Source organism: Neophocaena asiaeorientalis, unplaced genomic scaffold (assembly GCF_003031525.2).
Source record: "Neophocaena asiaeorientalis asiaeorientalis breed wild unplaced genomic scaffold, Neophocaena_asiaeorientalis_V1.1 scaffold424, whole genome shotgun sequence".
Taxonomy (NCBI): Eukaryota; Metazoa; Chordata; class Mammalia; order Artiodactyla; family Phocoenidae; genus Neophocaena; species Neophocaena asiaeorientalis.
Genome location: NW_020174430.1, coordinates 331,587 through 355,740, shown reverse-complemented (window position 1 = coordinate 355,740; position 24,154 = coordinate 331,587). Strand labels below are relative to the sequence as shown.

Genomic DNA, 24,154 nt, shown 5'->3' with positions numbered 1-24,154 from the left:
CGCGTGGGGGCCCGGGCGTCCGGCTGCTCCACCTGATTGGAGAGGCTGAGGACACTGTTGTGGAGCACGGAGGGGGCCCGGGGGTCCGTGGGCGGCGAGGCCCGGTCCTCCCGGGGCTCCTTGGGCAGGTAGAAGGAGTAGCGGACCCGGGGCGGCGTCATCTTCCCCACGGAGAGCACCTCCACGGTCAGGGGCTCCAGGATGGGCCGCGAGGCCTGCAGGCTCTCCACTGCGGTCCCCGTGCCGCTGTAGCGCAGCAGGCTGCCCTTCACCACCAGGTCCCGTTCCACGGCCGACACCACGAAGTGCCCGTTGAGCAGGTACTTGCCTTGGCTGTTCTTCAGGGCCAGGTAGTTGTCGTCTCCGATCAGCCCTTTGTAGCCACGCTGGCGGATGTCGATGCTGGAGGCGCCCACCGGGATGGCGACCACGAAATTGTAGCCGTGCCTGCGGCGGCAGAAGAGTAAGCGTTAGACCGATGCCTGCAGCAGGACCTCACTGCCCTCCAACGCCGAGACGGGTTCCCCTTCCCAAACCCCGGGCAGGTCACGCAGGTGGCAGAGTACCGGGCCTGGCCCAGCCCATGGGTCACACAAACCGAGAGGTGGGGAGGCTGTGGGCACATCGGCCGCCCCCAGATACGGTGGCTGCACCTACTGCCTCCAGAGGGAGCGGAGAGGAAGGGGGAGGAGGACGGGAGGGGCCGGGGCTGGGGCTGATGCAGGGAGGTGCACATCCTGGGGTCAGGGACCTATACCAAGCCTTGGCTCGGGCACCAGCTCCCTGGTGGCTTCAAGCAAATCAGCCTCTCTGGGCTCCAGGGGCCTCATCTACGCAATGAGCAGGTTAAAAGGATGATGTCTCAGCTCCTTCCCACTCCACTAGTCTATGAAAGGGACACCTGCCATTTAGCCTGTGAAGAGAGTCTGGGGATCTACCTTTAATTCCCAGCCCGGTCTCCCCTGCGGGCCCCTGAGGGACAGCCTGCAACACCATCCACCTGCAGCACCCGAGTGCCCGAGAGGTTGCACTCAGGGCTCGGCAGAGGGCACTGTGTCCAGGGGGTGGGCGAGGCTCCTGGACAGCCATCGAGGCCTTCCTGCCACCAGCACCTGGACCCCCAAGTCCTCAGAGCCAAGCACACCCCTCGACTGAGACATTAGGGACTCTGCTTGCCCCTGCTTCTTCCAGAGCTTGGGTCCGGACTTTGCAAGGAGCACATCCCCCTGAAAATAAAGGGAACGTGCTGGACCTTGGAAAGGCAGGAGCCCAGGCTCAGCAGAGACATTTCTTCGGCTGATCTGGGCACCCATCTCCCACGAGGGGGCTCCCTCAGTCCCAGCCGTTCGCTCCTCCGTCTCCCTGCAGTTTAGTGCCATTCTCGGCTTAATCCTGTCCCCAAGGCCAGGGCCTCGGGCTCAGAAAAAGGGGAGGCTGTCACATCTGTCCCCAGGTATGCTTTGTTATCATCATTGTGAACGTTTAGTGAGCATTTATTACGCAGCAGGTACTATGCTAAGCATGTCACTTGAATTAACTCCCTAATCCTCACAATAGCGGGACATGAAATATATTAGCATCGTACTCACTTTACACGTGGGGAAATCTAGAATTCTTGAGATTGCGTCACTTGCCCAGCTTCATCCAGAAAATGGGGAACTGGGACTTGAACACAGGTCAGTCTCACTCTAGAGTTCTAGACAGACCCTAACGACTCTGCCAAATGCCTGAGTGTCATCTCCAGCTAAGTGACATCCTAGTCAAGCCTTTGTCTTTGTTGGAGGAATGAATGAACGAATGAACGGCATACTTATAGCCGAGCATGAGTGGCCTCTGAAGCAAGGGTGCCGGCCAGGATTTGACATTTACTCCATCTCACCCAAGCTTCCGACGCCTGGGGGCAACTCCTTCCCTCCCTCCACCCCCCAGGGCTCAGAACTCACATGGGCTTGGTGAAGAGTCCTGACACCTTCTTACAGCTCTTATTGTCTCCCCCGCACACCCCACATTTGTCGAACTTCTTCTTGGAGCCCAGGTTCCCGTCGCAGCCAGCCTTGATGCACTTGCCTTGGACGCAGACCGAGGTGGAGTCAGGGGTACACAGTGTGCCGTCCACCACCTGCAGTGGCCCAGGGTGGGGAGAAGAGGAGTGAGGGCAGCTCAGCCTGACGCTCCCCAGGACGCTGCCCCTGCCCGCTCTCCTGCCCAGGCTCACCCACCTTCGGCGCCAGCGCGTAGAAGTAACCAGTGCCGTTGGCTCGGCAGATGAGTTTGCACTTGTCCCGTGGGGAGATGCCCGAGTACTTGGGCACCCAGGCCACGGCCAGGCTGAGCCGGTTCGTGCTACGGTTGTAGCCGTTGAAGGCCTCGCACTGCTCCTCCCGGAAACTCTTGCCAGAGGCTGGGGAGGGGGAACACATGCAGGAAGCTAAAGGGAGGGCCAGCTGGGGAGAGGGCAGAGGAGAGAAGCCCCCCAGGGGTGCTCCACCTCACCCTCAGCCGGGGCGTCCTCATCACTGAAACCACCCCACCTCAGAGGACCAAGGCAGGCGGGGACCAAAGGATGCGGGAGACAGATGGTAACGCATCCCGCGGGCAGTGTGGCGCCTCCCCCAGTGGTCTGGCCTTAAGTTCCCTCGAACAGGAGTCCTAAATAGAACCCCCCAGCAGTCTACTGAAACTGCGTTCAGAACGTTCTTAAATGCATAAAATACATAGATTACAAAGAACACCAATTATATTTATATGCAACTATCAATATATTTTGAAACATATTTGTGATTTATGTGCTTCCTTGTTAACCCGTTAAATAACAAGATCCAACAATGAGTCTAAAACCCACTGTAACTGTGAGCTAGTGATGAGCACAAATGCCATTTTAAGGAATCTGCAACAACTGAAAACATGCAACACATGAAAATACCCATGATTTCTAGTGGCAGAGCCACAGGTACTGTGACTAGCATTGTAGTTTGTTGCCTAATTAAGAGAAATACTAAATTTGGGGTGGAAAGGTTAGTAAAAACTACTAAATTTCTAACCGAAGGAAATACTAAATTTTAGATTAAAAGGTTAGTAAATATAGAGATGTTATTTTCCTCCCACCCAAGTTCATGAGGCTTGGATAAAGAATTCCTGCTTGGGGGGCTTCCCTGGTGGCGCAGTGGTTGAGAGTCCGCCTGCTGATGCAGGGGAAACAGGTTCGAGCCCTGGTCCGGGAAGATCCCACATGCCACGGAGCAACCAAGCCCGTGTACCACAACTACTGAGCCTGCGCTCTAGAGCCTGCGAGCCACAACTGCTGAGCCTGTGCGCCACAACTACTGAAGCCCGCGGGCCTAGAGTCTGCAACAAGAGAAGCCACTGCAGTGAGAAGCCCGCACGCTGGAAGAAAGAGCAGCCCCCACTCAATGCAACTAGAGAAAGCCCGCACGCAGCAATGAAGACCCAACGCAGCCAGAAAGAGAAAAAGAAGAAGGGAGGGAGGGAGGAAGGGAGGAAGGAAAGAAGGAAAGAAAGAATTCCTGCTTGTATACAAGTAAGAATGGTGTCTGAGTTTGAAACTGGGCTGTACCTATCCCAATCTCATTAAAAATAGCAAGAAACTGAGAATGTGGAAAAGATGTAATTTACTTTTATCCCAGCAAATTACAGACAGCTGATCGTGGTCTACAGGAAAGTCAAACAAGGGATATGTAACAGTTCCTTTTTTTCTAAACCATATTATTTCCATTCTGCTATTGTTATTGCAAAGGATTATTCTCAGAAAACAAATTAAAAGCTAACCTATTTAAAAAAAAAAACAAAACTTCTGCTTATGAAGATGGGCTTGTCTGTGCTTAACTAAGAGGGTTCTAGTATCCTGTCCCCTTGGGCCATCTAGACTCCCAGCCTCAGCATCAGAGGAAGACAGCCCTGGCAAAGGTGGCTAGGCCAAGAAATGATCCCAAGGTTTCTGCACAGCTGCACGTCCGGACTGTGCCCTGGGAGTAAGAATCTCGACTGCAGGAGCTCTGTGGCCTCCCGCCCACCTCCCCAGCCCGGCCGCGGCCGCCCCCGCTCACCTGAGCTGGGGCAGGACTCCAGGCTGCAGGAGCGGTATTTCACCCTCACTCCCTCGCAGTACTTGCCGCCGTTGGCGGGGGCGGGGCTGCTGCACTGCCTCCGCGCCAGCTGCACGCCCCCGCCGCAGGTGCGCGAGCAGGGCCCGTAGGGCTCCCACTTGGACCAGGAGCCGTCCACCTGCGAGGAAGGGTCTGTTACGTCCCTGCGGGGTCGGGGCACGGCACCCACACGCTGAGCCCGCACAGGAGCCCCTCGGGGACAGCCTCCACCGTGCCATGCCACCGGCACGAAACCCACTTCGTGCCACGAGGGAGAAAATGAGCAGCAAATGATCCTGCGCCTGGGGCGCACACGGCACTTCAGCCCGTCGATTAGCGAATGCCCACTGCTCCCACTTACACAGGAGGCCGCGCGCAGGACAGGGCTCCTGGCTGCGGAGTCAGGCAGGCAAGCTCCACCCGGGCCTCTGCCCTCGCCACATGGGTAGCCTTGAGCAGGCAGAGGAACTTCCTTAAGTTTCAGGTGCTTCGTGTGCAAAAATGGGGCCAGCACATCGACCTCGGGTGTGAGGTCAGACGGAAGATTTAAATGATGCAGCGTGTGTGAAATGTCCTAGCTCCTTGCTTACCACGGCGAGGGAGCTCAGGGTTTCTCTTTCTGTGTCTTAGTGACCTTACAAAAGTCTCTGAGTCTAAAGGATGGCCAGTAAACCGTGTCGCCATAGATATCTGAATATTTTTATTTGGAAGGTTTCCATAATTCAGACTTTTCACCAAACCAGACTGGTCTTCACCTCAATCCGGGGTTAAACTTGAGAAAGTTTCACTACAAGCAGATGTAATGTTTGTGCTGAGAGGAGATAAAGACAGGAGGCTATTGAGCAATCCTGAAACTGTTTGGCTTTGGGGTGAATTATGCAGTGTTGTTTTAATTTCAAGAGGGTGGAGAAGGGAGAGAAAATTTACAGTCTTCATTATGTTTTTCTTAGGATGACAGTAAAGCCAGTTCTCAGCCCTGAATACACACGAGTTGGGCAACAGGGCCCAGGTGTACGAGGCTGGTGGAGAGGCTGTCACAGGTCACCCAAAGCCGCGAACCTGCACGGAGCCCGTCAGGAACTGGCTGCAGGTAAGACAGATACCTTAACTTAGGTAGATACTCAGAGTTTCGTCCTGAGGAAGGACACTTTCCCTTAACCCTGCTTTCTCCTCAAACCATAGCCCACCTCATTCATGCCTTCCCTTCCTCAGAGAATCAGCCACACCTGCTCTTTCTACCTGCTCCCTCCTCCGTGCCTTGCAGTACGGGCTCTGTCCCCATTGCACCACGGGAACTGCTCTCTCAAAGGTCAGCAGTGACCCCTCTCGAAGGTCAGCAGTGTCCCCTCTCAAAGGTCAGCAGTGACCCCCCCCTAAAGAATGAAAGAGTCCGTGCCCAGGCCCGTGGTCCCCAACCTTCAATATTTAACTTTGCTCCTTTGGCTTCTGAGACGATGCTATGGTTTTTTTTTTACCTGGCATCACTTCTTCCTACCCATTCCTACAGGAAACACTCCTGCCATGTGCCATTCAGTCACTCATTTGCCAAACATTTGTTGAATCCCTACCACAAGCCTGGCACCATGCGCAGCAAACCCCTGCCTTTGAAGCAACTGCATCCCAGCGGGGAAGACAGACCATAAAAATAAGCCTGCGCACATAGTGTCAGATGGGGTTAAAGCAGGTGTTCGGAGGGGGAGATGGGGAGGGCCCTGGAGAGGGGGCTGCCCAGTGTTACAGGGGGGCATGGAGGCCTCACCGCTGAGGTGACATTTGCACAGAGGCCTGAAGGAAGTGTGGGAGTGAAGCATGTCGATACTAGGGAAAGAGCGATCCAGCGCAAAGACCCTGAGGAGGCAGCAGGAAGAGCTGAAGACAGAGACGGGGCTCCTCGCTGGGTCTGCGCGAGAGGACCTGGCTTGCATTTCAAAGGACCGCTCTGTCTGCTCTGGAGGGAACTGTCTGTAAGGAGTAAGGTCAGAAGCAGGCGGACCGGTGAGGAAGCAGGGGTGATAATCCACGGGGCAGGGGGCGGTGGCGTGGAGGGGTGACAGCAGAGGAGGTGGTGAGGAATGGTTAGGCTCTGCATCGATTTTGAAGACAGTCCACAGGGATTGCTGGACGCGAGTCCGGGGCAAAGAGGCGTTGGCCTGAGCGCATGGAAGACGCCAGAGCAGGTTCGGGGTGGTGACGAGGGCCTGCATTTTACAGATGTCGTATTTAGGACGGTCATCGGTTATCCAGATGGGGCGATGGAGATCCAGGGAGACAGGCAGTGTCCAGGAGAGAGGTCTGGGCAGCAAACTTGGGAGTCTTCAACATGTAGACGTAAAGGGTGTCTACGGCCAGCGATCTAGATGCTCCACCTAGGAAGGTGGCGTGGATCTTGACAGGGGCGAGGACCGAGCTCTGCAGCACCCACCCCAACACTGGGAAACAGGAGTGTGAGGCAGGGGCAGCTGGCGGGGAGGAGGGAAACCAAGGCGGGTGAGTCTGTGTCCTCAGGGCAGAGAGCCATGGCCGGGTCAAATGCTGCTCGCAGGTCAGGCAGGAATCACCGAGCAGCAACGTGCAGGTCGTTGGTGACCTTAAGAAGAGTTATTTCAGAGAAACAGGAGGACTGAAAGCCTGTTTGGAATGCGCTCCAGAGAAAAGTGGCAAGACAGGCGTTGGCGAGAGCCGGTTCATACAACTCTTTCAAGGAACTTTGCTGTAAAAGGGAGTCAAGTAGGGGCTTCCCTGGTGGCGCAGTGGTTGAGAGCCCGCCTGCCGATGCAGGGGAGACGGGTTCGTGCCCCGGTCCGGGAAGATCCCACATGCCGCAGAGCGGCTGTGCCCGTGAGCCACAGCCGCTGAGCCTGCGCGTCCGCAGCCTGTGCTCCGCAACGGGAGAGGCCCGCGTACCACAAAAAAAAAAGGGAGTCAAGGAGAGAGACTGTGATACATGAGAAGAGGAAGGATCGTGAGAAGTTTAGTTTGAGGTGGAAGAAACTACAGCAAGCATGCATCCTGATAGGAATGATCTGACTCAACACAGGGGACAATCTGATGCTGCAGGAAAGAGAGGAGATTGACAGGGTGCTTTCCTTGACGAGACGGCAGAGGAGAGCATCGGAGTGCAAAGCACAAAGCCTGGCCGCAGGTGAGCGTGTGGGCAGCTCGTCCACTGTGCAGGAGGAAAGGCAGCACCACGGGCTGCAGGTCCGACGGTGGATGCGGTGCTGGGAGCTGGTGGGAGTTCACGTCTGATAACTTAAATGCTTCGTTTTTCTTAGGGAAAGAGGAAGAAAGGTCACAGGCAAAAGTGAAAAATGAGGAAGAAAGAGCTGGTCATAGAAGAGAAAAGTGAAGATGTGAAGTAACAGCTTAGGTGGTTGGGAGAGTGAGAACTCAGGAGATAAAACGTGATGTGACCCCTGGGCAGGCCCACCGCAGTGTCCAGGTCATTGATTCAAGCTGAGGCCAGCGAGCAGGACTGCGTGTGCTTCTCCGGCCATGTTCACCTACGCTGGCACCACTGAGAAGGCGAGGGAGTCGGATGCCACCAGGATGATGGCTTAGCCCAGTGAGTACGAGGAATGGGGACGGGGGTAGAGGAGTGTAGCTGAAGGAGTGGTTCCAACAATGGACCACGGTGTCTCAGCTCAGTAAGAGGCTGGCGAGGGCCTGAGAAGCCTGAGGGACGATGCAAAGATGTCAGGTCGAGGGACTGTAGGTCAAATGGGATTGAAGAATGGCCAGAGTCCCAAAACTGGAGGGAGTGAGCTGGGAAAATCAGGCTTCAGTGGACAGAGTGGGACCCCTGAAATGAGATCTCTGGGGTGACTCACAGGACAAGTTTTGTGCTTTGACTTTAGCTAATGAAGGCAGGGTCCTCCCTAAAGGGCCAGGGTGGAGGAGGGACAGTTCGCTCAGAAAGAAGGTTGAGGATAGAGTGGGTTTGGCTCCTGATGGATTGAGAAGTCCCGAGAGCTTCCCCCATCACATTTCCTGTATCCAGTATCCCCCTAACCAACCTCTTTATCCTCTGACTCATCTTCCCAAGAGGAGGAACTGGCAGTGACCGGCCTGTCCTCAGGACCTTCCAGCCTCAATGCATCAGGCTGGTGGTCAAGGCAACGACATGTTAGTAGCGAACCACCCCCCCAGAGATGGCCCCAATGGAGTGCCCATCCACGCTAGCCTCCAGCTCAGCCCACCACCCAGACTCTGCTCCAGCTCTGCCTGTTGAGACCCTCCTCATCCCTAGAGGCTCTCTTCAAATCCCACCTCCTCACCAAGGCTTTTTCAGGCCCTTCTAATCATCATTAATCTCTCATCCCTGCTCTCCACGACACGTTCTCGCACTCTGTCTCAACACACAGCACACACCCCTCCGCGTCTTGGATCACAGTTACATTTCTAGCTTCCCCACTAGACTGTGAGCCCTCTCTGACATGGCCCATGTTTCATTCGTTTTTCTGACCACCACAGTACTTTACCCAGGTCCCTGAATAGAGCGGGTTGTTGCCTGATGAATGAATGAAGCTTTAATTAAATGTATATTCCCAGAACACGGAAGATTCTACATAATTCTGTACCGTGCCCATCTCCGGGCAATGGATAAAGTGCTTGGTGAATGCTTTTTTATTATTGATCCATGGCCTCTGAGTACATAAAACCCCAAAGCAAGCCCTCCCGTGGCCAAGGCAGGGGCAGGAGCGGGCTGGACAATTCCCGCCAGGATCAAGGGAGAAGATGGGCCTCTTTCTTATTCCTTTTGGTGGAAAAGCGCAAATCCCTTTGCTATCCCAACCCAAGATCTGGAGAAAATAAAGTTTTTATTATATTCGAGAGTATTTGGATTCTGAATTTGTTCCGGTTTGGTTGCTATTCCTGTTTATTGAGAAAAAATAACTTTTGTTCATTTATGTTTCAACTTCAAAAACGACCAATCACAACAGAAACTGAAGCTTGGTTCGGGATGTAACAAATAGGGCTCTGAGCCCGGCTCACCTTGAGCCCACGGCTCCCTGGCCATGAAACACCCGCTGAGGGCAGAAAGGAAGGAGCGGGCAGTAGGCCAGTCCGAGCTCCAGGTGTTGGGCTCCAGAGCTCCTCCCGGGTTGCAGCTCAGGGCCGGGCCCGCTGCCCCTGGGAAAGCACCCCACCTGCCTACGGCCTCACCAGTTTCTCTGACCGGCCTCATCTTTTCTCTCCGGTTTCGGAGTCAAGAAGGGGCCAGGACCACAGCCAGGGCAATCAAGGCACAGAGCAGCAGTGAGATAGTTACGGCCACACAGCAATGTGTGCCGGGGCTGGTCCCCAGGGCAGGTCCCCAGAGTCCACCCCCCGCCCCCCAGCCCACTCACCCTGTGCTTGCCGAGGCTGCGTCTCTCCACACAGGTCCCCTTGAGGCAGAAGCTGCCATCCCCGCAGCTGGTGCCGTCGGCCCAGGGGAAGTGGCGGGTCTGGCACAGCGTCTGGCCCTTGGCCTTGCCGGTGCACCACAGCTTGCTGCAGCGCTGCATGTAGGGGCAGGGCTTGGAGCCCACGCCGAAGGCCAGCTCGCACTGCTGGCTCAGGGGGTAGCTGGCACCCGGCAGGTCCTCAGGCAGGGGCACGGGCTTGCTGGGCTCGTCCAGAAGACAGTCGCCTGCAGGGGGCCGAGGGCGCTCATCAGGGGCGAGCCAGAAAAGTGGCCGTGGCCAGCGCAGGGTCTCGACGGGAGCGGGGATGAAGCCAGGGGAACGGAACGGGCCCCGTCAGACGCCGTGGGTCGCGCGGCACAGACGGGACGGGGCCGAGCCCGCCTCCCCGGGGCCCCGCTTACCGTGCCCGCTGTCCAGGAAGTCAGTGACGATGGCGGCGCTGCAGGCCGACCAGGGGTTGGCGCGGTCGATCTGGATGAGCGTCGGGGACATCATCTGGTTGCCCCGGAGCTTCCCGAACACCTCCTCGCACACCTTCACGTTGTCGTGGGGCATGTTGAACACGTGGCCTGCAGGGGGAGGCAAGAGGCCTCAGAGGGCGGCACGCGGGCGAGCGTGGAGCAGCCTGAGGGGCGGGTGGGGGGCGGGAGCTAGAGGACCTGAGTCTACGGCTTTCAGGCGGGTCATTTCTGCCTAACGGTAGATCGCTTCGCAAGTGTCCTCAAGATCACGTTCCTGGGGACTTCCCTGGTGGCGCAGTGGATAAGACTCCATGGTCCCAATGCAGGGGGTGCAGGTTCAATCGCTGGTCAGGGAACTAAGATCCCACGTGCATGCCGCACCTAAGGAGCCTGCGTGCTACAACTAAGGAGCCCACAAGCCGCGACTGAGGAAGCCATCTGCCACAACCAAGGCCCCGTGCAACCAAATAAATAAATAAATATTTTTTTGAAAAAATCACGTTGGGGTTTTATTGCTGTTATATTAAAACTACAGAGAGAGAGAGAGCACGATTTCACGGGTCCTGCCCTGCCCATCGGCTGTGGGCTCAGTGAGGACAGCAGGGTAGGGCCCTAGTTGATGAGACACTCTGACCGCTGACCGACACAGTGCCACTGGCCACCAGGGCTGGGGCGGTCGGGAAAGTGAGCCATCACCAAGGGCGACTCTGACCCTAAGGAAGGAGCCCAAGGGAGCACAGATAGATGCCCACCCCTGCCCAGAACACCCAGTGCAGACCCAGAAGGGCACTCTCCTCCCTCCCCCAAGAGCCCCCAGCCTCACCCAGCTCGTGGGCTGTGGTGAAGGCCGAGGGAAGCCCGTCGTCCTCGATCACGGAACAGCTTCTCTTGGGGTCGCACATGGTGCCCACGTCAGCCATGCCCAGCGTGTCACAGGTGGTGGCCCCGCACAGGTCCTGCCCAGGTAGGGGAGAAGCAGAAGCCGGCCAGAAGTTAGAGACGTACCAGAAGGACCAGATGGGAAGGAGGGGCACTCACCCTGCTCCGGGTCCCAGCAGGCCCGGCACTTCCCAGCCAGGCCCTTTGCCCAGGGGGGCTGCAGGGCTGTCATTCATGGAATGCACGCAGGGAAAAAGCCTCAGGAGGGAAGCTCGGTGGCTTGCTGAGAAGATGCGACCCAGATCCTACCCAGGGAGGACCTGGGAGGAAATTAGGAGGTACAGGATCACACTGAAAGGACCGTTGCTTTCTACAGACACAGCCTTCCAGCCCCGAAAACGGCGACTCCCCAGCTGGGTGAGGTTCCGGTTGTGGCTAACTGGGCAGAAGGGGGTGGAAGGTTGGCACCACCCCAGCCAGGGTTGGCTCTGGGAGCCTCATCCTTGATGAGGGACTGCCTTTGGACCACCATGAATTAAGCTCAGATTCTCAGCCAACGGGTCACTGGCCAAGGGCCCGCCCTGCCCAAAGCCCGGCTTCCGCGGGCTGGGAGTAGGCAGAGAGAGGCAGAGACAAGCCCGGATGCAGACCCAGCTCCACTGGCCACAGAGGCTTGGGGGACCACGGGCTCCACGGCCGCTCCAAAGAAGACAATTACATGAGTCGTGACCTAAGCAGGAAGGTCCCTCTTTCTGTACTGAAAGAGCCTGCAGCGGGGCCAGAGCCTCTGGCAGCCCGGATAGAATACTCTTCACGGATGTGGAAGGGTCTCCTGGGGGCACAGCTCGCATGACTCAGGAGCATCATGGGCCAGCAACGCATCCAGGCGCCTTCGGAGCCCGGAGAGATAGGATGAGACACCTGTACACATTCTGCTCCTCCCGAGAAGACACTTTAACTGGGTGACACTGGTACTTTCTACACCACATCCCTGCCTTTAACGTGGTCGGCATCTGACAGTTTACACGAAGCTGACGTGCAGCATCTCGTGTGATCCCCACCACAGTCTGAGGAGGCAGAGGTATTATTACACCCATTTGTCAATGGTGCAGACCGCGACTCATATCACAGCTAATCACGGTGGCGACTGAGTAAATGCTGACACTGGGCCTGCACCTGACACACACAGCGCTAGTTAATCCTCCAGCATCCACTAGAGTAATGACGGCACCATCACGCTCCACAGACACCTCTTCAGACTCCCCTGAAGCTTAGCGAAGCTCGAGTCCCAGTCAGGGTCTGAGGACTGGACAGTCACCCTCTGTCCGCTTCATCGCAGCTGTTTACTCAGCGTCTCCTGAGTCCACGCACTGCAGGTGTTTCCCCCGGGAGCCCAGGGGCTCACACAACAGGCACAGAGAGCTGTCCTCAGCTGTGTATCTCCCTAGGGTGTATGTGTGCGTGTGTGTGTGTGCGTGTGTGTGTGTGTGCACGTGTGCTGACGTGGGGAAAAGGTGGGCAGCCAGGGCGTGTAAGGGGGACCAGGGAGCATAGGAGGAAACGTGGTCTCAATACAGAAAGAAAATCAGCAAAATTTAATCCCAAGCGCTCAGCAGTTTACCACCTGAGCAGTCAGACTTGGCTTCTCATGGTCAGGTGACAGTCACACCTCCTCACGAGTTCACAGTGATTCTGGCCAGAGAGCTTCCAGGGTGATCAGACTGAACCCAAGGGCACCCGAGTCACTGGCGGGTAAAAGGCTGTCCCGCACTTGCTCACGGCTCTTCTGTCCCTTCTGGGAGCCCCCGGGGGCACCTCGAATTCCGGTCTCTTCCAAGTCCCCTTCCCTCTCCAAAGGCTCACTCCCCAGAAAGTTCTCCCTCCGCCAGAGTCCTGAAACCCAGAAAACACCTGCTGTCAGGACGCATGGGGGCTGGCGTGGGGGAGGCTCACCTGACCGGTGGTTGAGGGAGCGTGGCCACCCAGGAGCAGGCTGGGCTGGTGCAGCGGCCTGGGAGCGGAGGACGGAGGGAGGCAGGAAGGCTCGTGCAGGGCCAGAGGGAGATAGGCACGAGAGCACAGGAGCCCACAGACGTGGTCGCCCCTGAAAGTTCTAGCCTGGCGGTCACAGCCCGTAGGGAGAGCCTGCAGGACGAGCGTGTCACACTGTCCCCAGGCCACCATGTGCACCCAGCACTGGCCTTGTGTACAAGAGGGCACGGCAACAAGCACCAGGAAGCCCAGAGTCTAGTCCTGGCCCATCACGCCGCAGGTGTGTCCCTTCGGGCAAGTCACTCCTGTCCCCTCGTTCTCCTCCTCTGGGGAAGGGCCAGCTCCCAACTAAAACCCAGATGGTCCCAGCACCTGAAGCCTCTGCTCCTTCCCGATCCCAGGGTGCTCAGCCCACCCCCACCCCCACACCCTGGCCTCTGGGTTATAAAAGGAGCACCCAGAACGCTCTGCCTGTAGAATGGAAAGAACCCTAAAGCTGATCTAGTCTGCTGACCCACGCTGTGTAGTTGATAAAACTGAGTCACAGAAACGTGAAGTCACTCACATGGAGATCCAGAGGCCCATCCCCTGCCCTGCTCGGCGGAAAAGGCTAGAGCAGAGTGAGAGCTCAGGCCAGAGTCCGGCGGCCGCGGGGCCGCCTGCCTCTGTGGTCAGGAGGTCCTTAAAGCCAAAAGCCGCCTTCCTCTCGGTGAGTGTGGATTCTCTCTGAAGCAGACATGCAGCTGCAGGCCCTTCCTGGCCAGGAGCAACCTGTTCTTTCCATCAAGAAATCCCAGTTTCCCTGGATCAAACAAGAACAAGGCAAGAACCGGCAAACTTCCTGAGGGTCGGACGCAGCTGACGGCAGCTGTTCCGCGGTACCCAGCCCATCGCTGTGGGAAGACCAGCTGCTTGGGGTCAGAGGTGCTGCCCGGCCCTCTGCCTGGCCCTTTGCCCTGAGTCAGGACTCAGATGGAGCCTCCCTGGGCCTCCACGCTTTGAACTCCCACAGGTGGCTGTGCAGGGTCCCATGGTGCCTCGCTTGTGGCCCTGTGTGTCTCCACCCTTCTGGAACGAACTCAGATGCACTCAAGCTGCCTTAACCTCTTCAGCTCAGGCACTGGTCTCCAGAAACTGAAACGGTTCTGGTTCCTTCCACCTGGAGGGCGTAGGCACCGCCCAGCCTAGCCCCTCACTATTTCTGGTCATTTGCCATTTCTTGTAGCTGCAACTGACTTTCCAAATGACCCAAGAATCATCTTGGCCGACAGCTTAATCCTCCTGGATTATTCTTTTCTAATTGTCTCTTTTTATAAAAATAGTTTAGGACTAGAGCCACATTTTGGAAACAAATCAATAAATAAGGATAACACCTCGCAGCTGCCTTCCTTACGGCCTTCCTTCCACCTCCTCTCACTTCCCCCGCCATCTGCTGAGATGCTCGTGTTTTCAACGGTAGGAAGAGAGGGAGACCCACAAAAATCAAGCACATTCATCTTTTTAATGTGGCAGAAGATACCTGTTCTGATGGAGCCAACTTCCTGCTCACACCGAACTCCTACGTGTGCGAGCCAGCACTCACGTTCACGGCCACGTCACAGCTTCCAAGAATTCTATTCACATAACTTCAGAGCCGCCCTCTCATTCTGCAGGTGAGGAAACTGAGGTTCTGTGAGCTAAGATCACTCCCCCAAGGCCATGCCGCTATGACGTAAAGAATGGGGTCCGCATCCATGCCTCTTGACACCAGGCCAGCAGTGGCCTTTGGTCTGGATGGCACCACACGAGTTAGGGTATCCTAATCGCTGGTGAAACCACCCTGCACTTGTATTAACACTGCCCCACAGCTTGTTACCCAGCTGAATCTCTCAGGCGTCACTGGATTTCTTCATCCAACTCAGAATCCACTTCTGTTTGTAATCTCCGAGGATGGGAGGGCACGGCTTTGTTAGAAGAAAAAAAATCTAGCAGTTCAGTGCCTGGGCAGTGTGACTCAGGACGCCTGGAAGAAGAGGTTAGCTCACCCAGGCAGCTTCTATCAGCAGATTCCACTGGGATATAAACACCTCAAGATATACAAAGTGGTATCCCAGCAAGAGATGGACGAAACCAAACACGAATTACATCACCGAGGAAGCAGAGCAACCTCACCGCAGGAAGACCAAACAACTTTCTCCAGAAGCTGTCACTTCAAGGAAGGGTGCGTACCACGTCCAACAGTAGCTGGCCTTCATGCACAGATGATATTCTGAGCGCTTTACCTGCTCACTTACAGAATCCTCACAGCAGCTTTATGAAGGAGATGCCATTACCAGGCCGCGTCCTACAGATGAGACCCGGAGAAGATGCGTAACCAGCCCAGGGTCAAACGGCAAGCCCAGGTTAGACTGGGAGGGAGGGGCCGAGGGAGGGCTGAACCCAGGCAGTGCATCAGCAGAGCTGGGCCCTCCTCACCCTTACATGCTACTTCCAGGGCACGCGGTCCCAAAGAACGAAGGGGCTGGGGGGTCTCAAGAGGGCAAAGTCATCCATTCCGGACCCTCTGCCCCCAGAGCGCTGGTGGGTCACAGGTGGGCAGAGGCCGGAGAGGCCCGGGGAGAGGGGAAGGCAGGATCCAGGATCAAAGGCCACGAGTGCTCTGGGAACGGGCTCTGCGCCAGGTCCCAGCCCCACACCTGCACAGACACACTGACCCCAGCCCTGCCGTGCACCGTCTGCCGGCTCCTCCTGGGCAAGGCCTGATGGTGGAGAGCGAAGATGAAATGCCCAAGAACCCGAGGCTCCCTCTCCCGGCCCTGCAGCCTCAAAAGCTGGATGAACAGTCCCCAGGAAGGGAGGTGAAACTACCTGAGCACTCAGAGCGCTGTGGTCCTTTCACTGCATCAGCACCTCCCTCCTGCGAACACACTGAACAACGGCGACGTGCGTGGGCCCATCGGAGGGGCTACAAAGGTGTAGAGAGGTCCTGCCCGGAAGATCAGTGGGAATGGCAACTGTGGAGCCCAGAGTTTCCACACAAATAGGAAGGGTTGGGCACACCTGCAGGGGGATGCGGCAGAATGCTTTGAAGCAGGGCCGTCTCAAACCTAAGCTCTGGCCAGGGACCCATCGGTAATGACTGGACAGCAGCAAACATACTGAGCAACACTAATGCAGCGATGGTATCAGCTGCCATAACTCGGCACCAATTCTGGAACCCTCGGCAGCTCGTCCCCTCAACAGCTCTGCCAGTCAGGTACCCTGGTCATCTTCATTTGTGTTACAGATGAGGGGAGAGCAGTTCAAACAGCTGATTCGCTCACTGTCATTGCTAAAAGTGGAAGTGCCAGGATCCCAACTCAGCTCTGCCCGACTCCGCGCCTGTGCTCTTTCCATTGCGCCCTGCGACCCGGGCACGGTGTCACAGCAAGGTGAGCGTGAGGGCCCCGCGTGAGGCCAACATCTACAGAGACGTTGAAGGGCAGGACCTACCGAGGGACCGACCTCGCTGGCCCTCCTGACTAACCAGAGTTTAAAAAAAGAAAGAAAAGATTCCAGGGCACATTCCTCCCTCCAAACTTCCTCCCCACCCTCCCCCATCACTCCCGGCTTGCTTATTTGCTGTAAGTAAGAAACGGGGCAGAAGAGCTATCACCCTACAGTCCAGGGAGAATCATCTCTCCTCCCCGCTCCCAGAAGGAGTTGGGTTGAGTTTCCAATTAATGACAAAGATTTACAAACTATTAAATGACAGATCTACAGCTGTCTCTCTCTCTCTGCTAACATCTTCCTCCGAGACCTGACTTCAAAAACGCTTCTCACAAAAGACAAAAACTCTAATTCGAAAAGATACATGCACCCCAATGTTCATAGCAGCACGATTTACAATAGCCAAGACCTGGAAGCAACTTAAATGTCCATCGACAGATGAATGGATAAAGAAGATGTGGTATATTTATACAATGGAATATTACTCAGCCATAAAAAAAATGAAATCATACCATTTGCAGCAACATGAATGGATCTAGAGATTGTCATACTAAGTGAAGTAAACCAGACAGAGAAAGACAAATATCATATGATATCACTTACATGTGGAATGTAACAGAATGATACAAATGAACTTATTTAGAAAAAGAGAAATAGACTCACAGACATAGAAAACAAACTTACAGTTACCAGAGGGGGAAGGGGTTGGGGGAGGGATAAATGAGGTGTTTGGAACTAACATATATACACTTACATATGTTTTATATATATATATAAACATATAACACATATGTACGTATATAAAATAAACAACAAGGTCCTACTATATAGCATAGGGAATGATACTCAATATTTTGTAATAACCTATAAAGGAAAATAATCTGAACAAGAATATATATATATATATATATATATATATATATATGAATCACTTTGCTGTACACCTGAAACTAACACAACATGGTAAATCAAAAAAAATTAAAAGATCCTGGTGACTTCCCTGGTGGCACAGTGGTTAAGATTCCATGCTCCCAATGCAGGGGGCCCAGGTTTGATCCCTGGTCAGGGAACTAGATCCCACATGTATGCTGCAACTAAGAGTTCACATGCCACAACTAAGGAGCCCACAAGCTGCAACTAAGGAGGCCGCCTGCCACAACTAAGACCCAATGCCACAAAATATGTAAATATATTTTTAAAAAATTAAAAGATCCTGACAAAATTATGATTCTTTTTATTGTGTTGGGAGATGTGTGTAAAATCCATATTATTATTTTATTATTAGCATTTCTTTTGTCGGAACACTAAATTTCACTGCCATGCTGCAACTAGTTGATCATGGAAAGAACTGGCCTCTGTTTCAAATGAGGGTCCACAATGTGGATCCTTTCTGCACAGTGTAGAATACATATACATCCCCACAAAACCCAAGGCCAGAACGGGAAGACGAGCGCCAGCCTTGGGACGTGAGAGGAGGAAAGGTGAGAGCATGAGTGAGGAGAGGAGGAGAAGAGAACGAGGACAGGGAGCCTGCCTTGATGACCCCACAAGAGGAAGAAGACAGCGCGGAAGAAATCGGGGAGAGAAGGGGACGAGGGAGCAGCAACCACGGTACTCAGTGCGGCAGGAAAAACCAGTAAATGAAGGAATAAAACCCACAAACTATGAATCCTAAAAAACAGCCAGTCCCATGGAGGAAATGTCACAAATAGCAAACCAGAAGGTGGCCTGAGGAAGGGCCTCCTGCAAGATAGAAAACAAGCTTCCTGTCCCATCACCACCACCTCCTTCCTCCTTGCCTTTCCTTCGGTCCAGCGTCTGTTTGTCCCTTGTTCTCAGCTTCCAGACTGCAGTGTTAAAGAAAATGACCCCCCTCTGGGCTTCCAGAAGACAGGGTCCGAGCCTTCGCCAGGGCACTTACACAGCATTGTAATGGGTTGTTTCCTTGTCGGGGTCCCTGACACACAGTGAATTCCTGGAGGCCAGAGGCCACATCTTAGGAGTATCTGTAGCTCCACAGCCCAGGATAGTACCAGAAATAATAGATGCTCAGTAAGTGTTACGAGAATGTATGGATAAATGAATGGAAGCCAGTGGACCACGAAGTTGCCCAAACAGCAGAGGCGCTAGACCTAAAGAGAGAGAAGACCCCGAGAAGTGCGGTCCCACTGGACCACTGCCCAGCACAGCAGAAGTCACAGAAACTCCTCCTCTCAGAAATAAATGTGCACATGGAACGGCTGGCTCTCATTCTCCACACATCCTGGTTCCAGTCCTCTGTGACCTCACCCTGCTGTTATGAGCTGGAGGCTGATCGCTTCGCCGAATCTAACGTGCACTCTTCCTACGGGAATGGACTTGTTCCGAATCTTTAAGGAAACTCCTCAAATTGTCAAAATCCTTGCTGTAGGATCCATTGTTTCTCCTTTGTGGGCAGTAAAGGATCCTCCCTGGGTCTCATCTTCCCAGTGTTTTGATCTGAATACCCCACAGCCCTCCATCCGCCTGCCAAGGGGACAGCAGGCTCCCCACAGCCGGGCCCGGGCTTGTTTCCACCGCTGCAGCTCTGAGACGTCAGAGGGGAACTCCACGCCTGCCGGGCCTGACCTCCTCCTGCTCTCTGCTGGGCACCCCGGCACCGGGAGCTCCCTGGAGCTGCTCTCACCTCTTCCTCACGGGAGGAAGTACTGTCCGGCCAAGCCCGACCCCTTCCTAACTGCTTCCTCCCCGTGAGAAACACAACCGGAGTGCAATCAGAAAGAGGCAATCGCCATTTTTCCAATTTCTCTGGGGCAACCAAGAAATAGGTGACTCTAAAGGGACTTCCCAGGAGGTCCAGTGGTTAAGACTCCCAATGCAGGCGGCCCGGGTTCAATCCCTGGTCAGGGAACTAGATCCTGCATGCCACAACTAAGAGTCCACATGCCGCAACTAAAGATCCTGGACACAGCAACGAAGATTCCACGCGCTGCAACTAAGACCCGGTGCAGCCAAATAAATAAATAAATGTTAAAAACAACAACAACAAAAAAAAACGGTGTCCGTCAGTTCAAGGTCCTTTAGAGACAAAAGGTAATTTACAAAATAAGCACCTTTCTAAAAAACGTCTTATCCAAACAAATTATATATATTCTTCTCAAAGTTTCGTTTGAAAAAGCGTGGATTACACCGCTCTTCCAATAAATAGGGTTTAAGCAGAGAAGCTCACACATCTGATTTAAAGGATTACTCCCCACCCTTACAAAGTAAGACAAAAGTCCCTCTTGCGTTGGAGCAGAGAGGAGGCCCCAAGTTCCTGGAGACCACGTCGGCCTCCGTCGAGAAAGAGCAGCTGCACGCTGGTGTTCTCATCTCATACTGTACCTTCCCCGGGGAGCTCAGGAATGAGCCGTTCCTGAGACTCTGGGAATGCAGCAGGCCCTGAAGTCTGTACCGGCCAGGAGGAGGAGAGACGTTTGCTCTGAAGCGTGAAGCGCATACCTGCATGATGGGCCTGCCGACACAGCCTCCCCACTCTCTGGCTTTGCCCTCTCCACGCCTAAGGGAAAGACAGCTTCTAAGAGTCACACCATGCACATCCCATGCACATTCCGACCCAAGTGGTCATACATCTTGTACCCGTTATGCGTGGTCAACATAGCCCCCTAGGGGAGGTCTAGCACACACCACTGACAAACAGAAGCTGTCACGCTGTTTGATTGCCTCTTCTTCAAAAGGCGGATCCTTCTGACGGCATGGCCCGTATTCCCAGCAGGAGTGCTCTTCCTACGGCTGGTTCCAAAAGTCAGCCTCACCACCAGGCAGTAGAGACGGAGGTCTGTTACTTTAGACCAGTGAATGGCCTCCACAGGGGCATCCCAGGTAGCAGATGGGGCAACAGCTGCTTTGCCCATTAAGAGATCCTGTTCTTGGCCTTTGCTTTTTCCCCAGCCATCTGACTGCCAAGTTGGGCTGTGTGCAGAGGTTGAAGCCACCTCCTTTGCAGCTTCCCCGTGACTCAGGCAGTGCTTGTAGGGGCTGGGCAGTGACAGCTCCACAGACCTCAGTTGGAAGAATGAGCGCAAGGAAACGGACTCGGGCCAAAGGCCTCCCTAGAGGAACCAGGTGGTGGGAGGAGAAGGCTGGGAAAGGAGGAAGCTTAGCTCCAGGAAGGGACCAGCTCTGCCAAATGGGTTAGTGGGGAAGTCTTCAGCTCCTGTTCCAGCCCCGTGTGCGCCAGTCCATCTGGATACGGTGGAGAGTCAGGGCCCCATAGGTACCCAAGGATTCCTTGCCACCCCCAGAAGCCTGCGGTTATGATGTCAACAAAACAAGAGCCCGGCACAGATTCAAACCGCAGCCCCCCACATCAGAGGGAGCAGCAGGTCACGTGGATGCTTGCTTTGCTCCCAGTCTCCTGTACCTGAGAAATTTCAAGAATTCAAAAACACAGCACTCAGTCCCTGCAACATCTATGAATCTAAATTTTCAATAGATCCATAGCAAAAGGCAGAGCTGCTTTTCTGATTTGCTTTTTTGATCTGTCTGTCTAATCCCAAGACTCAGTATCTTTCCAACCCTGCAGCTGGGATCTCCAGATGCTCTGCCCCGAGCTCACTCCACTTCCGCACTGCCGGAGCCAGGAGATGGAGCCCTGTAGCCAAGCCCCATCATAGGAAGTGTCAGTGAGTCTGGGTCACGAGCAGCCCCGCCTGCTCTGCCCAGAGCCTACATCAGGACACAGGGTCACACTCCACCGACAGGGATATGGGAAAAGTGAAAGAGACGTTCTCAACTCAGCTCTAAGTGAAGCTCCGCTTGAAACTCCAAGCCTCGAACGGTTTGCCTGCTCCGAATGGACCAGAAGCTCCTCAAAGAGGAGACAGGCCCAGCACAGACAGATGTAAGAGAAGCAGCAAGGAAGACGGAAATGCTGCCTGTACTTGACTGGGTCTCCATCCTTTCACTGCAACCCACGAAAAATCCCAAACGAGCCCCTCTATCCCAATCCAGCTTTCCCAGGCCCAGGACAGAGAGAGGATAACGGCATGTTACCCACGAGAAAAGCACCAGGCGCTCAACTTCCAGGTCCACAAGCAGAAAAAAGGAAGCCTCGTAAGGATACGTCCGAAAGGACTTAGACGTCTCCTTACAGTAGGGGCGGACCTCGCCAACACCATCCTCAGAGCGCCTCCTATCTGCCTTGGAGACAAACGGCGGCTCCGGGGCGGCAACTTCCTGGGTTCCGGCCCCTCGGCGCTGGATCCAGAAGGCGCTCATTGGCCGCGCCGGGCCTACACCTTCCGAACGAGCAGGCGTTCCTCTGACCGCCCACGTGCATCCGTATGCACAAGAGCCAGGGCTCCACCGAGCCTAGGAGCCGGCTCTCCCCGGAAGATCCCGAGTGGCAGTCGGAAGAGATCAACGAGATTTCAACTCGGGGGTGGGGGATGGAGGTGACTGCGCGCCACAGAGGGCATTTAGAGAGTTAAGGGCAGTGACCTCCCCCCCCAAAAAAATGGAGGCTATCTGGGTCCAAAGAGGTGACAAATCAACTCACCTGCCGGGTGAAGAGGATGGCGGTGTCCCAGTACTCAGGGTGCTTGTCACTCACTTTGTTCAACTTCTTCTGCCACGCGCAGAAGTTGCGCAGCGTCAAGGCCGCGTTGCCCGTGACCTTGGGCCCCGTGTCGCGGTCTCCGAGAAGCAGCACCTTGACCACGACGATGTTGATGGGGTTGAGGATGCTGGGATGGCGGTAGAGTCGCGCCGCCGTGGCCAGCAGCGTCAGCAGATAATGCTCCAAGTCCGCGCCGTGGAACTTGACCATCAACTCGTCCGCCACCACCAGCGTCTCCACGTACCGCGGGATAGACACGAAGCGCTTGGCGCGCCCGGACCTGCGCGGGCTGCGACCCTCCCCTAAGCCGATCCGCTGAGGCTTGTAAGGGTCCAGGGCCTGCAGGATGGAGGGGTTCCAGCCTGAGGCTACCCCGCAGCGAGACTTGGGACCTGCGGGAGGCCCGCCGGGGTTGCCCCGGCGCTGCAGGAGGTGTGCGCCCTGGCTGTGGCGCTGCGCCGCCGGCGCCCTGGCGTTGGGCAGTGGGCTAATGACGTACTCGGCGCCTCGGTAGCCAAAGGCTCCGCGTAGCCCCCCGCACAGGCTCAGGGCGGCGAACGAGTCTGGCTCGGCATTCACGTCCCCAGAGTAGAAGCAACGTCGCAAGTCCGGAGAGCTCCCGATGAGTCCCTGGAGGGGGACACCCAGATGCTCAGTGGCGAAGGCGGGCGCCAGGAACTGAGCATCCGGCGTCAGGTGTAGGTAAAAGTCCTCCTGAAATGCTGTGATCTGAAAAATGAGTCCCTGATCCCCGGAGTCCTCGGGACCCCGCCAGTAGTAGTGGCGGCCGTTGATGTCCGGGTCCAGTTGGATGGGGACCACCACCTCTCGCTCTGGCTCTGAGCCTCCAGCGGGTGCCCCGGCGAGAGCCAGCGTTAAGATGCCCAGCAGAAGCATGGCGCCGGGCAGCGCACAGCAGCGCTCTGGGAAGGGCTCGGCCGGCTCCCCGGCCGCCGGCACTGTCTCCTCGCAGCCCGTACACCGGAACCACCGACGCCTGGGACCGCCCGCAGCTCCCAGAAAGGAGAGCCCCGGGGAGGGAGACTCCTCGCAGAGCAGCGAGCGTGCACCGGGCAGTTCGCGCCTCCTACCTGTGCCTTTCCAAGCAAAGCGCGCCCTGGGAGCTTAAGTACAATCGCTGTCAAGTGCAAGGACGAAGATTTGCAGCCGAGAACTAGAGGGAGGTGTCGGCCTCTCCTCCGAACCGCAGCCGCTCCGCTCGCAGCGCCGCAAACCAGGCGCTGGGCGAGCCTATTAAAGGCCCCCTCCTCTTTGGACTGCCCAGTCAGCGCCCTCCCTCCCTCCCCTCCCTCCCAAAGCTTGCAGCCTCCTGGGGCCACCGAAGAACTCGGTCCCGCCTCCCGAGCGGAGAGCCACTTGGCGGGGAGGGAGTGGCGTTGATCTGAGGCAGGAGGCGTGGGCTGGCCAGAGAAACCAGCGCCGGAGTCTGGATTCGTGTCCTGCCCTCACGCTAGGTCCCATGGCCGACACATCAGTCCGGACCCACCATCCGGCCGCTCTCTGGGTCTTAGCCTTTATCTCAAGGCAGTCGGGGTCAGGAGTTGGACATGAAGACCTGCCACTGACCCCCTCATCCCTACCGTTGCAGCATCCCTGCTGTTTCCTCATCCTAGTGTCCCCTAAAAGTCCCAGAACCAAGAATTGTCCCCTGTAAATGTGCACATTCGCGGGCACATGGAGGGACCTTCTGGAAGCCGGGGCCACCCAGGTCCACAGTCTGCCATGGGGGCGGTGGTGTGCTGGCTGGGATGATACTGAGGGTTAATTTTCAAGAACTTTGCCAGTCGGCTCTTACACAGTCATTCCTAACATTTTAATTATGTGAACTTATAAATTATGTTTAATAACAAGCCCCATCACTTCCTAATTATTTGTGCAGAGTTATCTGTGCTCTTGAGCCTCGGAAGCCACCAACCCTCCAGGACAGCCCCCGGCGCAGGGGCGGGAGGCAGCGTAAGAGGTGCTTTTCCCGCCCCGGAGGGGCTGAGGCACTGGCGGACGGTGGGAAAATCATCAAGAAAAAGTATTTCCTCCCTGACTTCCTCTCATCTGATCCTTGACCAAGTAGACACAGGACCCTGGAGTGCACGCTGAGGGTGTGTGGGCGGGATGTCCGTCTGTCCGAGAGCTCCCGCTTACTGTGCGGGGGGTCCGAGGGGCCCGGTGTCAGGCTCTGGGCCCCGAGGTCCTCCCTAGCTCGCCATAAAATCCACGTCTTTT

General features: G+C 55.7%; 1 protein-coding gene across 1 annotated transcript in view; it reads right to left on the bottom strand.

Annotated features, from left to right (window-relative positions):
* ADAMTS15 (ADAM metallopeptidase with thrombospondin type 1 motif 15) overlaps positions 1-22,928 on the bottom strand; it is a 23,550-nt gene extending 622 nt beyond the window's left edge. The window contains 8 exon segments of the mRNA XM_024756864.1: positions 1-447; positions 1,944-2,119; positions 2,220-2,401; positions 4,065-4,242; positions 9,455-9,738; positions 9,916-10,083; positions 10,799-10,931; positions 21,854-22,928. The exon segment at positions 1-447 is cut by the window's left edge and continues 47 nt beyond it. Coding sequence (XP_024612632.1) covers positions 1-447; positions 1,944-2,119; positions 2,220-2,401; positions 4,065-4,242; positions 9,455-9,738; positions 9,916-10,083; positions 10,799-10,931; positions 21,854-22,810 — 2,525 coding nt within the window. The 5' untranslated portion in view covers positions 22,811-22,928.
* Positions 22,929-24,154: the final 1,226 nt, after the last annotated feature.